Consider the following 13,260-nt stretch of genomic DNA (forward strand, 5'->3'; position numbering starts at 1 on the left):
TCACCAAAGATTTGTGTCCATAGTTCTCTTGACAAGCATTTTACACCAGTTATCAATCTACCTAGTGCAACCCTCTTTATCTGCACTGAGGAAGAGTTCATGTATGAAAAAGGAAGAGAAGAAACTCAGAAGACCCAAAAGCACTTAATACGACTAAGTAGAAGATAGTAGAAGTCCACATTGAGTCAGACCTAAATCAAATTAAGATCTAACCTTCTCTACATGATCAAAGATTCTGCTTCAACTTAGACCATCTATTATTGTTCTCTCTTTATATGACAATTGTATGAAAATCGCCACAAGTTTGAGAGTCGCTAGAAGTCCCCAAGTGGGTATCTGCCTATATGATTGTGACTTAATTGTTGCTTTTGCTGCAATTAGTTGGGAAGATTAGGCAATGATCAATTCCTTCACTATGATCTCACATGATTCTTGTGGCAAAAAGATATTAGTAAATTCTCTCCGATGATTAACAAGGGAAAGGGAGAAGAAAGGAAAAAGAATTTGGCAAGACTTCCATTTTCATTTATCCTAAGAAAAAATGGCAAGAAGACCATAAATTTGTTCCTCTCCTTTCTCCTCCTTTTACCATTACAATACCTGTTCAACTAGGACCTTACTTTTTTTTTTTTTTTCTTTTATCCTAAAAAGTTGGCAAGATGACTCTTTCCAGTAAATAACAACTATGAAGGATGTGCCTAAATTCTTTAAAACTTGGTTTAAAGAAGGATTATCAATTCATTCATAAAAGTGTCAATGGCACAAAATAGTAAAGAACAATAAATCTTTAAATAGCAGAAGCCATAGACCATGCTTGCATGCAGATCATGAAAACTAAAACAAAATTTGATGCTGAAATGAATGTGCAATCAAATGAATAATGAGACAGAACAAGAGCAACAGAGGGATCATCAATGTAAAAGAAAACGGTAAAGGTGTCTTCCATTGCAAAGGAAAAAGCTTATTGAGCCTACACATCTCTAGATCAAATTTACTCATGGAAACAAATATCCATCATGGTTGCTACAACAAATGTGCGAATTGATTGTCACGTTAAATAACTGGCCAATTGATTATTCCTATTCATGACGACCCATGTAGAGCTCCCTCCCTCTCATTCTCAGATTGGCATACCTTTAGGAACTATCTGGTCTTTTATCCACATATATATTGGCACCAGAACATAATATGTGGCTGCAATAGTCCCCAAGATAAAGCGCAGGAGGAAGGAAAATGGATTTACAGGCTTCGTGACATCCTCCACCTTTGGACCAAGCTGCAAAAAGTATTCAAGAAACCTCAGCTAGACTGTTCTATAAAAATTTCTTATTTAAACAAAATCTAGATTAATAACATAGAAAAGTGAGGAGTTCCTGCTCATTCGAAAAAAAAACTTGATGCATATTGAAGAACTTTTAAGGTAGTCTTCTGGGGTGCAGTGCTTAGAACAGAAAAACAAGCTTGTTATAGTATTATCCCTTTTCTTTAATCACCTTCTGAAGAACTTATTTATGATGCATGAATAGTTAGAGAAGGAAGTTCAAAAGTCGAGCAGCTGAATATCCAGTTAACTAATTTGAACCATTTCTCAAGCTCAGTTGGAAAGAAAGAAGAGTGAAAAGGGTGCCTTCTGCCACCTAATGACTACACAATTATACTACTACTGAGCTGCTTTGAAACTAGAGATTTCCATTACCTACTTCGTGCATACCGACAGGAATCTAGATGATCACTCTTATGCTCAAGAGAAGATAAGGGCTAGTCTGTGAGATTGATTTTGAAAAATCATACAAGAGATCAGAATTAAATCAACTAACTGATAAGCTGAGTGTTCTGAATAATGACACATGTGGATCAGTGACATTATAGCTTTCCCTATCCTGCTGAGTGCACTTGGTGCTAGTAATGAGCTACTATTTGTAAATCAATCTTGCCTTTGTTCATGTACAAAATATTATGCCTATAATTTACTGCACTTTTCACTTGAAGAGAGTATCTTGCCCCTTCTCTTTTTCTTCTTACATCTCTTAACAGAGGGCTAAGGCACCGAGCTTCTTGTCCCTGATGTGCATCATCTGATAGCTAGTTATCAGTCTGGATTAATTGGTAGACTGACAGCTGAAATAAAGGATGCTAGTCTGACATTCAGATACCAGCATGTTATGGTGTTCAAATGGTAGTTACCTTCAACATACTGACTGGCTATTTTCTTGTATATAAGCTTTGTAGTTCTTATAAATTTAAATTTCTTTATGATTTTAGAAGTTGATCTCATGTCACTCTAATAGGTCACCTAAACAACCTAAGGCTCCTGTTGACGGCTTACCTGTCAGTTGATGGACTTGTATGATTGCATAGAGTGTGTTAAAAAATTAGCTCAATATACTTTCTTGAGTGGCTTGCTCCTTTACAAGAGGTTATTACTTGATGTGATGGTTAAGACTTACTCCATGACAGTATTCTTTCTCCTTTTTGTAGCCTAACAGGAGTGGAGTTTGCTATTCCTTCCAGAAGTTAATTAAGACCCTCTACATGGATATTTAAGATGTAGCAATAGAGTTACCTAACTTAGTTTTAACTTGTCAGCAGAGACTAGTAAAGACCCTCTATATGGAGAAGCAAAATCTGGCTTCTTGATCAAATATGTTGTTTTTCAAATTTCCTTTAATTGATTATGTGAATTATATCTAATGTGGAAGCAATTTTTGTACTTAAACTTTTTGGTATGGCCTGGTATACCTGTTAGTCTATGTTTTCATTGCCAATATGTTCTTGGTCTGTAATTAATTTAGAAGTTTCGGACATTGTATTTTTCTTTTCTTCTTTGACTTCAAGAAAGCAGATGCAATGGACCTCTCTTACAACTTCCAATTCAAAAAAATAAGGCAAGATTATAACCATTATTCATGAGGTCCTCAATCAAGATTTTTTGCTGCATAACCAAATCCATATCATTTGCGAAAAGCTTCATTGATGAGAACTATCATAAAAGCCATGTTATAATTTTACATGCTAAAGTGGGTTGCCTGAAATTATTGAAAAGCCACCAGTAAGTGCGCAGATTGGGAAAAAAAAGTCAGTCATAAAGGAAAATAGGATCTATTCTTGGGCTGATTCAACCACCCAAATGCAAATTAGATCTATTAATTGTTTTACCTATATGACACTGATGTAAGCAAGCCATGCCAAAAATAAAGATGTGAAGCAATTAGCAGATTAAATTAACTTTTCAACGCTTTGAAGAACTATGAAAAGTTAGCAAAGTGCACCTGCAGAGGAGAATCTCCAGATGCTCTTTTCACACCTGTCACAGAGCATCCCATAATTAAACCATGTCGACGAACTCCACGGTACCATTTGGGGCCAATTCTTTTCAATTTAACATCTTGAAATCCTGCCTTTTTAAACCACTCAATGTACTCTTCTTCCTTAGGAAAGAGCATCCACAAGTCAGAAAAGAAACGAGACAGCCAAAAGGTTGGGTAAACAGGGCCAATGACACAAGCTACTCCTCCGAGTCTCAAGACTCTGAATGCTTCCTTAATTCCACGTTGCGGGTCAGGCCAATACTCAATACTGGAGCACAAGAAGACCAATATCACTTCAGCAAACGAAGGGACTGAATGAACATGTACTAATTCACTCAAATGATGGGATATCTATACAACAATTCAGAACAGCTTTAAAACAGATAACATAGATAAGATTCAGTATCTGAAAAGTTGTGTGTAAGATTAAAATATGACTGTCTTTTGAGCGTAGCGGAAGAAGAGAAGAAACATTTTTCCATGTTCTGAATTCTTCAGTTTTCTTTCAAAAGCTAAGAAATCGGGAAAGGAATTTAAGTTGGTTTCTGGAGCAACTGCTAACAAGCGAACTTCAATTATTAAAATGAATATCAATTAATTAAATGAACAATGAAATGTATAAATCACGAATACAATTCATCCATCCTAGTAATTTTGACATAATTTATTATCCTGGTTGCTGAATGTCACAGGTTACTACAAATAGCTTTCCCCGCAAACTTAAGATCAAACTCTACCTATCAGCTAAATTAGAGACATAGTTTAAGCAAACAGAAGGAAGACATATGAAATACTGCTTTCAGTAATTCATAGATCGAAAATCTGAATGTCAACTCCAATAGCTATGCTATTTGCCAGCTAACTACAAACACCAAATTCATGCAATGTGTGACTGATCCATAGAGATAACCAGAAACCTCACCTTCCGGCCGAAATATACCGGTCGCAGTAATCAGTCGGGAACGGCAGGTCCTCGGCGTCCCCCTCAATGATTGTGCACTCCTTCAGGGCCTCCTTCTGCCTCGCCTTGGCGAGCTGGTGCGGCGACTGGTCGAGGATCGTGACGTTCTTGGGGTCGACGTGGTTGATAATGCCCAATGTGGTAAACCCAGTCCCACCACCTACATCCACAACCTTCAACTGAGAACTGTAGAGCTCGGCAGGCTTCAGGGCATCATCCCTCATGTCCTCAGTCCAATGCCCAGGGTTTATAACATGGTCATATACTATGGAGAGGAACCTATAGAACCAAAAGGCCTCCTTTTTATGCTGTATGAATCTGGGCTGCGACGCCGGCCTGGAAGAAGAAGAAGAAGAAGAAGAGATGCTACATTTTGGTGCTACTAATTTGGCCCTCCTCTTCCCACCCATGGGCACCAAAGCCAATCTGGGGAGGCACCTCCCTTGAAGGGAAGAACCAAGAAAACCCAATCCATTTGGAGCATTGAGCATGTAGGAAGCCATGTAAAACCCACAGATCAGAAGCGAGAGATATAAAAGAAGTGAACTTTATATGCCAAACCACATCAAAATCGAAAACCCACTTGGAAAAATTACTCCTTTTATTCAGGTAAAGGTAATCAAATCTGCCACTAGTCCAAACACAACAAAAAAAAAAAAGTAGCGTTCTTTCTGAGAGGGAGACGTGAAAGAAGTGATTCCTCCCCAATCCCGGAAGACAAACTACGCTCACACGAACACCAACCACATACGTGTTGGTGGATCGAGATAGGAGAGTTTGTGTGACCGGTGATGGTGAGCAACCTCTCTCTCTCTCTCTCTCTCTCTCTCTCTCTCTCTCTGACCAAGTCATTAAAACGGAGATTTCGTAATTTACTGGGATTTAAATTTTCAATATAAATTAAAATATTTAAATTATAAAACTTTCTTATTAAAACTGTTCATTTTGGTTTAGAAATTTCCCTTTTATTTGAAAATACCACTCAACACCGTTTCTTTCTCTAAAAGATAAATATTAGTATAATTTCCTCTAAAAAAAATAAATATAAGTATAATTTTAACATACTTAATTTTTAAATTATGGGCATTTTTCTATCTTATATGAATGGGTGTAATAAAATTATCACACTCTTTTACTTACCTAAATATGCGTAACTAAGGGTTTTAGAATTATTATAAAATAAGATTATAAATTAATTTAGTTAAAAATTATAAATAAAAAGGAATTGAGTTGGGTATTTTTTTATAAGAATATTATCAAAATCGGGTCGGATCGAAGTTAATTCAATATCCATAAATTGTTGAACTATTTCTAAAATCACTAACTTAAATAATAATTTTTTTATAATAGAAGATAATATTTTTTTTTCTATACATCTACTTGGCATCCATATGGATTAAAACTCACCAAAATAAATTTTAAATTGCATAAATTACTAATTAAATTGATAAAATACTCCAAAAAATTAGGGCAATAAATTGATGTTTGGGTGAGTGAAAATTAATTAATAATATCCTAATTAAGTCGAGACAGCTAGAATTAGAACCCAAAAATTACTTATATTACAATGTGAGCCTATTTAACCATCACCATTAATAACACTCAAATAATATGTTAATTAATTACCATGACAACAAAACGCTATATTAAAAGCTAATATTTAAAATTACTTATAATCATAGCATTACTCTTTGATGGTGGCTTAACTTGGCCTTCTTAATTTATTAAAAGGTGAGGTGAAAATAAATTGGATAACATTTGTTTTTAATATGTGATCCAAATTTTCTTTTTCTTCTAATACGAATCCTTATATGAATAATAAACTTAATTAACGCTAATTTAATCACAGTACGGATTGATATTTTTCTTATAATAATATAATAATTTTACAACTATAAAGCTGAATTAAATTGAAGTTTACTTCCTCTATCTAAAAATTTAAATTTTATTTTATAAATATCGTAATATAACCTTTCTAAGTGCCAAATTAAGCCCATATTATTTTGACAAAGTTAATTTTTGTGGTTATTTTACAAAGAAAATAGAATCTACTAGAAAAAAAAAAGGTTTATTTAGATCAACAGATCAACAGACTATAGACTATAGGTGGCACAACTTCCGGTGGAGTAATCGGCGGGACCTCCTCCGGCGGCCTCAGCGGGTCGAACTCAGGTGGCAGGTCTCCCGGCACGATGTCCGGTGGCGGCATAGGGATGTCCGGGCCGGGCCTCGGCGTCGGGGGGTCGACTCCGGGAGGCGGAAAGAAATCCGGCGGCCGGTCGACGCCCGGCAGGTCGTCGGGCTTGTACGGAGGATCACACTGTGGCGGCCGAGGAGGCTCCGGCGATGACGTGTCACCACCACCACCCTGGGAGCAGAAGGTAATTAGGGTTAGGTTTGCATGGTGGAGAAGGCTACGTGATGAGGAGCAGCAGTAAAGTGGAATGGAGGATTTAAGGAGGTTAGCAGTTATAGAAGACATCTGTTATAAAAAAATCTTTTGCATGGAGGAAGTTTTAGATTTAGAGATCTCCAAGTAGAAGAGATCGAGGAAATTTTGGGAGTATTGATGCATGCTTTGCACGTCATTGCGTCTAGTTTCTTTTCGTGTTGACACGTGGCTGCATGCATTTAGGTCATTCGTCACACGTACGTGGAGGTTGGAGAGAGAGAGAGAGAGAGAGAGAGAGAGAGGGGAAATAGACTTTCAAGTATAAGTTTGAAGTTTTAAAAGAGAAAAACAATCTGCTTAGAAAATTGTTAGGTCTTCAGAAAGAAATATTATATGTCATTTTTTGGTTCAAAATATATAAAAGTCGTCAAAAAAAAAAAAAAAAAAAAGACTTGTATAAATTAAAAAAAAAAATTCTCATAAAACTTATCTATCTTAATGTATTAATTTACATCAACTGATAATCTACATACATGTAGACATAAAACCTTTTAAGCTTTCATATGTATATATTTGTATGCTTATCAAGTTCAATAAACATTATTTTTCAACACATATATGCCTTTCATTTTCAAGAACATATCATATACATACATCGCACGGATGAATTATTACTCTTGTGATCTCAACAAAATACCAGTCAGTTTTTTAACATACAAAAGGTATTTTAAGGCTGAGAACCACATGAATACGTTCCATACAACAAACTTGACAGAAACATCACAGTGAAATTATCGCAACTTTGGCCTAAAACAAACATTAGGACACCACCTATCATACAAACAACCCACAAGATGAATCAAAGACTAACCAACCATTAGAAATGGATTTGCCTGCACTGTGACACTGTTGCCTCCGCCGGGCAATATGGACACTTGAACGGCCGGGTGCTGCTTTTCGATAGCTTCACTATAGACTGCTTGGAGAGAACATGCCCACACGGCATCAGCATTGGCGGGTTTTCATCACCCCCTTGCTCCCGGAGCACCGGGCACACGAAGACCGAATGGAACTGGAACTCTCTCCCGAGGTCCACAGGGACTGGCAGCTGCTTCATGGCCTGCCACTCCTGCTTCTTGGCAGCCATCACTGTCGACAGCTTCAGCAGCGTTGGCAAACCCTGAACCCCAGCGGCTATCACCACGCTGAGTGGACTCTCGTAGGACTGGCCCAGAAGGCTGCAGAACTGCTGGGTCAGCTCCTCGGCCAGCTTCTCCCAGTGCGTTGGGGACATGAACTCGGCATATGGGGACTGGTCGAGCCGGCCAGCCCATAAAAGACATGCCATTAGCTTCTGGATCTCGACCTTGTGCACCGAAGCAAACGGAGCCAGATACGTCCTTGCATACTTCAGAGCCTCATCTCTAGTTCCATTCTGAAGTATCTCCACAAACTGCAGGTGGTGAAGTTTCAATTCGAGGCCAGACCCTTTCTGCGATAGCCGTTCGCTGTTCTTTGCAGCCCAGCTCAGAGCAGGTCCAAGGTTCGTGGTCTTCATTGCTTCAAGAATACCATACATCTCTTGAAATGGGGATTTCAAAGTTGAGGCATCAGATTCCTGAGCTTCATGTATGAAGCAATCACCAAGATCAAACAGGCCTTGCCGGTAGAAGTGACTCGCAATTATATCGTTTATTATATGGTTGTCAAATTCCACATTTCTATATGCCTTGGATATATCTGGGTTAAAATACTTCTCCAGGAGCTTGACATACTTGCTGAGACCAATGCTGAGTTCCTTCTGACATCCTTCAAGCTGACTCATCGGGGCCATCTCATTCAGCTTTGTCCTCAGTTCTGCAAGAATGGGCACTTGATCACAGCACTCCACAGCATCACTGCTGGATGTCTGCATTTTCATGATTGCCTGCTCGATTTCTTTTGTGATCTGGTCTATGACCTCTTGAGTTTTAGAGAATGATATCTTTTGTTTCTTGGTAACTCGGTCAAATGCATCTTTTATTGTATCAAGTTCCATTTAATGACAGAGATCGGCTAGCACAGCTGATAAGCCTGGTCAATAAAGAATTAGGTTGGTTGGAGAACATCCATACTTGCATAATTAGAAGTATGAGAATAGTAGGATAAAACATTTGGGAGCCATGATTGCAAGGCTGCATAATGAATAAATCAATAAATCACACACAATAACAACAACAGATTGTAGATTCCATAGATCAATAAAATGCTGAACAAGACAAGTATAGCGCAAGTGTAACCCAAGTGCATCCCTTGAAGTAATCCTGTGATTCTTCAAAGCTTACTGAATAGGCTCTCAGATTACCATCAAAAACTGGATTAATGATTCTGGAATTGCAGTCTAAGACCCAACTCAACCATTTTCCTAAAACAATGTGTATAGCCATCACGCAGTGCTCCTGGAGGAACAGAAGAAATAACTGAACTCTAACTACAGTATGCCTGGAAGGTGCTACTTACAGATCATAGATTTATGATGCCTCTATACTCTCAACCTTTAAGCCAATCGAGAATTGAGCAGAGATGGCAGTGCAACCTCACAACAGAACAGGTTTTATGACTTTATCATGCAAAATATGAACTATGGTGCATGAAGGTTAGTCAGGTTTCAGTACAAAGGTAACTTGAAAGATATATATCAAGAAAAGGACAGGAAAAGTTGCGTACAGGAGTACAACAATACTGAATTCATCCAAGAACCAATGGCTACAAATAGACACTATTCGTACTTGTTTAGGACTGAACAACTCAAAAGCTTAAAAAAAATAGACACTATTTGTACTTGTTTAGGACCGAACAACTCAAAAGCTTCAAAAAAAAAAAAAGACACTATTCGTACTTGATAGATATCACTTGAAAAAAAAACTCACGATTTTGACTTTCCCAACTTCCTTGTAGGAATAATGATCAACTTTTGGATGCCTTCATAAAGGCCTTCAAACAACTAAAGCTACCATAATGTGGAATCTCCACTCAATAAGAAAGTAAAAATAGGTATCGAGTAATAATTTAGTCAGAAGAAAATTGCCAATACTAAAAACATCATTTACCAGGACAAGATGGAACAAATGATAAAAATAAAGTGCTTTATCATGATCTGATAAACTTAAACAGATGTAGTTAGCATCAGTTTAATGAATAAGAAAAATAAAGAATAGCGAAAAGAAGTCTCTAGAACAAAATGAAATACAATAAAAATCATATTACAAGAGAGTCAAGATAAAGATATCTTGGAATCTGAAAGGAGTGGGTTGACATCAAATTTCAACCAAGAAAAAAAATGATTTTAAAATGATGAAGTTAGTAGCAGTGTACAATTAGTACATTTTACAAGCCAGAAAAAATTGTAAAAGCAGTGAGAGGTTTTTGAAAGACATGAAGTGGCTAAAGAAGAGACTAAGAGATCTAATAGTGACACTAAATTTGAGGCCATAATAATTGACTAATAAGCTAACAACTAAAAATGGAGGGAGCCATACAAATTTGCTAAGAGAAGATAATATTGAAGCCATGAAAAGTGAGGATCAACTTTAAGAGATTAAAATGGAAGCAATGCAAGATCAGTGGAAAGAAGCTACTTTGCAAAAAAATGTAAACAAAAACGTCATAGGTGTCCTAACTTAAAAGATAAATGATCAACTAATCTAGGTGGATCCAACATGTACAATATTATTAGACAAAAGTCACAAAACATGATACATCAAGTGAAAAAAAGTTGTAAATAGGATATAAATTGAAAAGCTTATAAGACCTGTATGAGTGGAAGACTAAGGGCCTATTTTAATAAACTTGCATTCCAATAGGAAAGGAGGTGCAGATAGAATTATTTTTCCTAATAGGTGTTTGGAGAGCAATTTAGAGGAAATACTTCATGTAGGAAAAGGCCCTTTGCTTGGGAAGAAATATCCACTCTGACCTAATACTTTTCTTCCTATCTTTCACTCTTCCTCTCCCAAATCGACTCAAAGCCTTCATCTTTCTTTTCTTATCCCCTTCTCCTTCTCCTCCAAAATCTTTCCTCTTTGGCGATCCGTCCAACCACAACCCCACTAACCACGACTATACCTCCCAAGCCAACCTCTCTCCCTTCTTCTCCCTTTCCTTCCCCATCTGCTCTTCCTCCCCTCATTCCTCTCTGGTAATCTGTCCAACCACACAGACAGCAGCCAACTGCACCTCCCCACCCCACAGATGGTAGCCTCTCAAGACTGCCTCTCCAAGACCTAGTTGATGTTGCCTCAAGTCCCTTCACCCCACCTCTTCCTCCTCCCTTTTCCCATGGTGGTTCTCCCTTTCCTTTCTAGCATCTTCCAAAGTCACCTATGAGTACCAAAATAGATCCCAAACAAAAATTGAACTAATTCCCAAGGGGAAAAAATCACTAAAGGAACCTATAGTTGCAAAAATTAATTACTATAGGCTTAAATTCTGAAAGGCTTTTTAGTATATATTGCCAAATAGGCCTTAACACTTTACCGCTACAGATAAGTACAGAGGTGATGTCGAAAACTGCACAACCAATAACTCAATAGAACTTCTTAACCATGTCATGAAAATATGCAACTTCTAGCAAAAGTGACGATATCGGAGCTATGACAAGCTTATGGCAAAGTTTGGAGATAATAAAAGGAGATACATGGTACTACAGTGAAAGTTTCGAGTTGACCTTAAAAATATACAGGTAGTCCAATACTTCTGGTGGATGGTAGGTTGCTAGGCATGTTCAATACTCATGTTCAGTGCCCTAAGCCTTCAATAAAATTGAGCTCCACAACCTTCAAAAGTTTTGACCATCCAAAATTCAGTACACTAAATAAACATGCATATACAATTAGATACTTTAGACAACAGAAGAAGATCAACACATACTACATACTGACATTTCCATGTCACTTTTATCTCCAGAACGTTTTAACTTTTAAGTACAAGAATATTGAGCTAATCAAGCTCTTGCATAAATTACTAAGAAGTCCTATGACCTTGATAATTATCTCACAAATTAGCTAACTGGTTATTCGAATATGAGAAAATTACTGGCACACCAATATTAGAAACAAGTTACTTGCTCCATAGTTACCCATGAAGCCACAGTCCAACAAAAATATTTAGCTCCTCTTGTAGAGGATACAAGATGTTATAACATCACACAGTTAATACCATGACTTACGACTCTTCTCACAAACTATCCAGATTAACTCGTCAAAAATTGTCAATTTTTAATTTGTCAACCAGTCAGACAACTGATCTAATCATGCATTCCCCATCTAATTAACAGCTCAAATCTTAACCGACATGCCTAACTATTGGTCCATTGACGTCAGAGAGCATTCCATACTCAACTCTCCACCTAAAAAATAAAAAAATCAAGCTTGCCAACGACAAATCGCAATTCAATAGAAATCCAAGCAATTGGAAGAAGGCCGAAACCTCGAAATGGACAATCTGAGGAGAGATCCCAACTTTCCCATATAGATCCCCGCAGGGATCACATCCACATCAACCATGGGCCTCAATCTCCCAGTTCCAAGAAGAGATCAATAGACGGTCTAGGGTTAGGGTTTCGCGTGCGCACGGGAAGAAAGACAAGAAGGTAGGGGGGGTTTACCTTGCCGGAGCCCCGGGGGGGATCGCCGAAGGTGCTGACGTGGCGGTCGGCGACGGAGAGTCGAGAAAGCTCCAAGGAAAGAGACGAGGGTAGGATTGGAAATAGGAAAAAAAAGAAGTGCACTGGAACCAAAACAGTAAACGAGTAATCCAAATGTTTCCGTCGTCGGATATGTGGAACCTAACGATGGATAATGCTATCGGGTACTGAGAAATGGTAGGATCTTGTACAAAAGTAGTTATAGGAATATCTATACAACCTAATAGTTGTCAGTTTATGAATGGATTAGATCTGCTGAAAGGTTGAAAACATGGACTTTCTGCAGCCGGGAATGCAGGTGATCTGCTACAGCTGAGGAAGTAGGGAAAACGGAGTTGATCACTTGCATTCCTAAATATGATACTAACCAACAACCAACTCTGCTAGAGTCGGTTGGTACCTTGCCCATGACCAAGGAGGTCATGAGTTCAAAGGAAGCAATTATTCGGCGAAGCATATAGCTTAAAATTTAAACTAAGCAGCTAAAAACTCAGTGGGCCTTAGTGTCTCTGTATCTAGGGAGGGTTGGCCATTTGTCCAGCCTATATCTCAAAACTCTAGTAGAGTTGGTCGGTAGATACATTCCTTATGATTAAAGAAGTTATGAGATCAACTCTAACCCCATTGTAGAGAAAAGTTCAACGACGCATACGGCTTGAAATATATATATAGGGGTTGGCTTTAATCATCCAAGCATCCAAATATTGAGAATTAATTGAGTTTAGTTATTTTCTTGCTCTCACATTTACCGTTTTTATTATAACTGTTAGATCGTCTTTATTTTTCTAAGAGTAGATCTAAGTTATAAACCTAAATTCTACTTCTGACTCATAGCCACCATCATCTCCAACAACTACTCTACCCTACGACTGTCCACCACCACCCTTGGTCGTCCGCCACCCGCCGATGACCGCTG

At 37.9% G+C, this 13,260-nt stretch overlaps 2 protein-coding genes across 3 annotated transcripts; both read right to left on the reverse strand.

Moving 5' to 3' along the window:
- Positions 1 to 898: 898 nt before the first annotated feature.
- LOC140759149 (2-methyl-6-phytyl-1,4-hydroquinone methyltransferase 1, chloroplastic-like) lies at positions 899 to 5,085 on the reverse strand. Its single transcript, XM_073095634.1, has 3 exons — positions 4,231 to 5,085; positions 3,270 to 3,576; positions 899 to 1,276 (listed from the first exon to the last, which is right to left on the reverse strand). Exons 1-3 carry the CDS (start codon positions 4,770 to 4,772, stop codon positions 1,121 to 1,123), a joined length of 1,005 nt encoding a protein of 334 aa, XP_072951735.1. The 5' UTR covers positions 4,773 to 5,085; the 3' UTR covers positions 899 to 1,120.
- A 2,175-nt stretch (positions 5,086 to 7,260) lies between these two features.
- On the reverse strand, positions 7,261 to 12,460 carry LOC140759015 (protein RMD5 homolog). 2 transcript variants are annotated; one of them, XM_073095463.1, is made up of 3 exons: positions 12,306 to 12,460; positions 11,367 to 11,475; positions 7,261 to 8,734 (listed from the first exon to the last, which is right to left on the reverse strand). In XM_073095463.1, exon 3 carries the CDS (start codon positions 8,697 to 8,699, stop codon positions 7,539 to 7,541), a length of 1,161 nt encoding a protein of 386 aa, XP_072951564.1. In that variant the 5' UTR covers positions 8,700 to 8,734; positions 11,367 to 11,475; positions 12,306 to 12,460; the 3' UTR covers positions 7,261 to 7,538. The 2 variants fall into 2 exon arrangements, with proteins under 2 accessions (XP_072951564.1, XP_072951565.1); XM_073095464.1 differs by lacking the exon at positions 11,367 to 11,475.
- Between the last annotated feature and the right edge of the window lie 800 nt (positions 12,461 to 13,260).

This window comes from Typha angustifolia, chromosome 4, assembly GCF_048772165.1.
Source record: "Typha angustifolia cultivar Huaian chromosome 4, ASM4877216v1, whole genome shotgun sequence".
Taxonomy (NCBI): domain Eukaryota; kingdom Viridiplantae; phylum Streptophyta; class Magnoliopsida; order Poales; family Typhaceae; genus Typha; species Typha angustifolia.

Excerpts from the sequence above, each read along its gene's own strand:
- LOC140759149 (XM_073095634.1), bottom strand. The coding sequence starts at position 4,772 with ATGGCTTCCTACATGCTCAATGCTCCAAATGGATTGGGTTTTCTTGGT. Across the intron at positions 3,577-4,230 it reads CGGTATATTTCGGCCGGAAG|TATTGAGTATTGGCCTGACC; the intron begins GTGAGGTTTCTG and ends CTTGTGCTCCAG. Across the intron at positions 1,277-3,269 it reads CTGGAGATTCTCCTCTGCAG|CTTGGTCCAAAGGTGGAGGA; the intron begins GTGCACTTTGCT and ends TACTTTTTGCAG.
- LOC140759015 (XM_073095464.1), bottom strand. The coding sequence starts at position 8,699 with ATGGAACTTGATACAATAAAAGATGCATTTGACCGAGTTACCAAGAAA.